Source organism: Eimeria tenella, genomic scaffold (genome assembly GCF_000499545.2).
Source record: "Eimeria tenella Houghton genomic scaffold, Eth_scaff2394, whole genome shotgun sequence".
NCBI lineage: Eukaryota > Apicomplexa > Conoidasida > Eucoccidiorida > Eimeriidae > Eimeria > Eimeria tenella.
This window is the reverse complement of record NW_013542256.1, coordinates 1-1,160: the sequence shown is the minus strand read 5'-3', so window position 1 is coordinate 1,160 and position 1,160 is coordinate 1. Positions and strand designations below refer to the sequence as shown.

Sequence of the window (1,160 nt, the reverse complement as noted above, 5' to 3'; positions counted from 1 at the left end):
CGCTGTTATTCATGGAAGGCTTCGGCCGGGGAAGGCGCTGCGGCTGCAGCAGCTGCTGGGGCTCAGCGCCTCTTCCGCTGTACGTCCACCAGCAGCGGGAAGCTCGCTCGCTGCAGCAGGGCCTGAAGGCGCAGCAGCAGCAGCAGCAGCAGCAACACTACCAGCAGCTGCTAAGCGAGGAGCAGTTTGACATGCAGTTCGCCCTCCTGAGGTACGCCGTGGCTGCCACTGCAGCAGCAGCAGCAGCAGTTGTTGGTGCTGTGCACCTCAAAGCCGCTTCAAAAGTCTGCATCGTGCTGCTGCTGCTGCTGCTGCTGTTGCTGCTGTGCTGCAGGCAGCACGCAGGCCTCAGCCCGCCCTCTCTTGCTGCAGTGGGCAGCTGGCGCTGCAGCCCTTTCCCGCTGGACTCGCAGCTGCCGTGGCTGGCGGGGCTGGCGCTGTGCATGCACTACTCAGGAGAAGCAGCAGCAAAGCAGCAGCAGCAGCAGCAGCAAGGGCTGCTGTGGCTGCCGGACAAGCAGTTCGTTGCTGCGCTGCCCCCCAGCACGCAGCCCTCCATCCGGAGGCTGCTGCAGCAGCAGCAGCGGCTGACTGCTGCCTTTGCAGAGCAGCTGGAGTTCTGCGGCATGTGGCCCGTTGCATGCGCGGTGCTGCTGCTGGGCCCTGACAGAGGTGTGCTACCTTGCTGCTGCTGCTGCTGCTGGTGCTGCTGCTGCCGGTGCCTCAGTAGTGCTGCTGCTGCTTCGTTGCTGCGGCTGCTCCCCCCTTGCCTTGCTGCTGCTGCAGCGGCAACGGCGTGCCGCGGCACCGCGAGCCCGCCTCAGCAGCTGCTGCTTCTGCTGCTGCTGCTGCTGCTGCTGCAGACGCAGGCGTGCTTGCTGCGCGGGCCCTTGTGGGGAAATACGGCAGAGAGCTGAGTGCAGAAGTGCCAGTGCAGCGGAGACTTTGGGCTTCGCAGCTGCTGCTGCAGCAGCTGGGCCTTCCGCAGTCCTGGCTGCAGCGGGCCCACGGGGACTTGCTGCAGTCGCGAGGGAAGCACCTACAGGCGAGTCCTTGCTGCTGCTGCTGCTGCTGCTGCTGTTTCTGCTGCTGTCGCTGCTACTACCTGTGCTGCTGCTGCTGCCTCTGATGCTGCAGCTGCTGCGGCTTCTTTGGGGGGG

At 65.6% G+C, this 1,160-nt stretch overlaps 1 protein-coding gene across 1 annotated transcript in view; it reads left to right on the top strand.

Moving 5' to 3' along the window:
* Positions 1-1,129, top strand: part of ETH_00043025 (nucleoporin, putative) — a gene marked incomplete at both ends in the record, with an annotated part of 3,742 nt that extends 2,613 nt beyond the window's left edge. The window contains 3 exons of the mRNA XM_013374922.1: positions 96-211; positions 335-672; positions 864-1,129. Coding sequence (XP_013230376.1) covers positions 96-211; positions 335-672; positions 864-1,129 — 720 coding nt within the window. The remainder of the gene's footprint in view (positions 1-95; positions 212-334; positions 673-863) is intronic.
* Between the last annotated feature and the right edge of the window lie 31 nt (positions 1,130-1,160).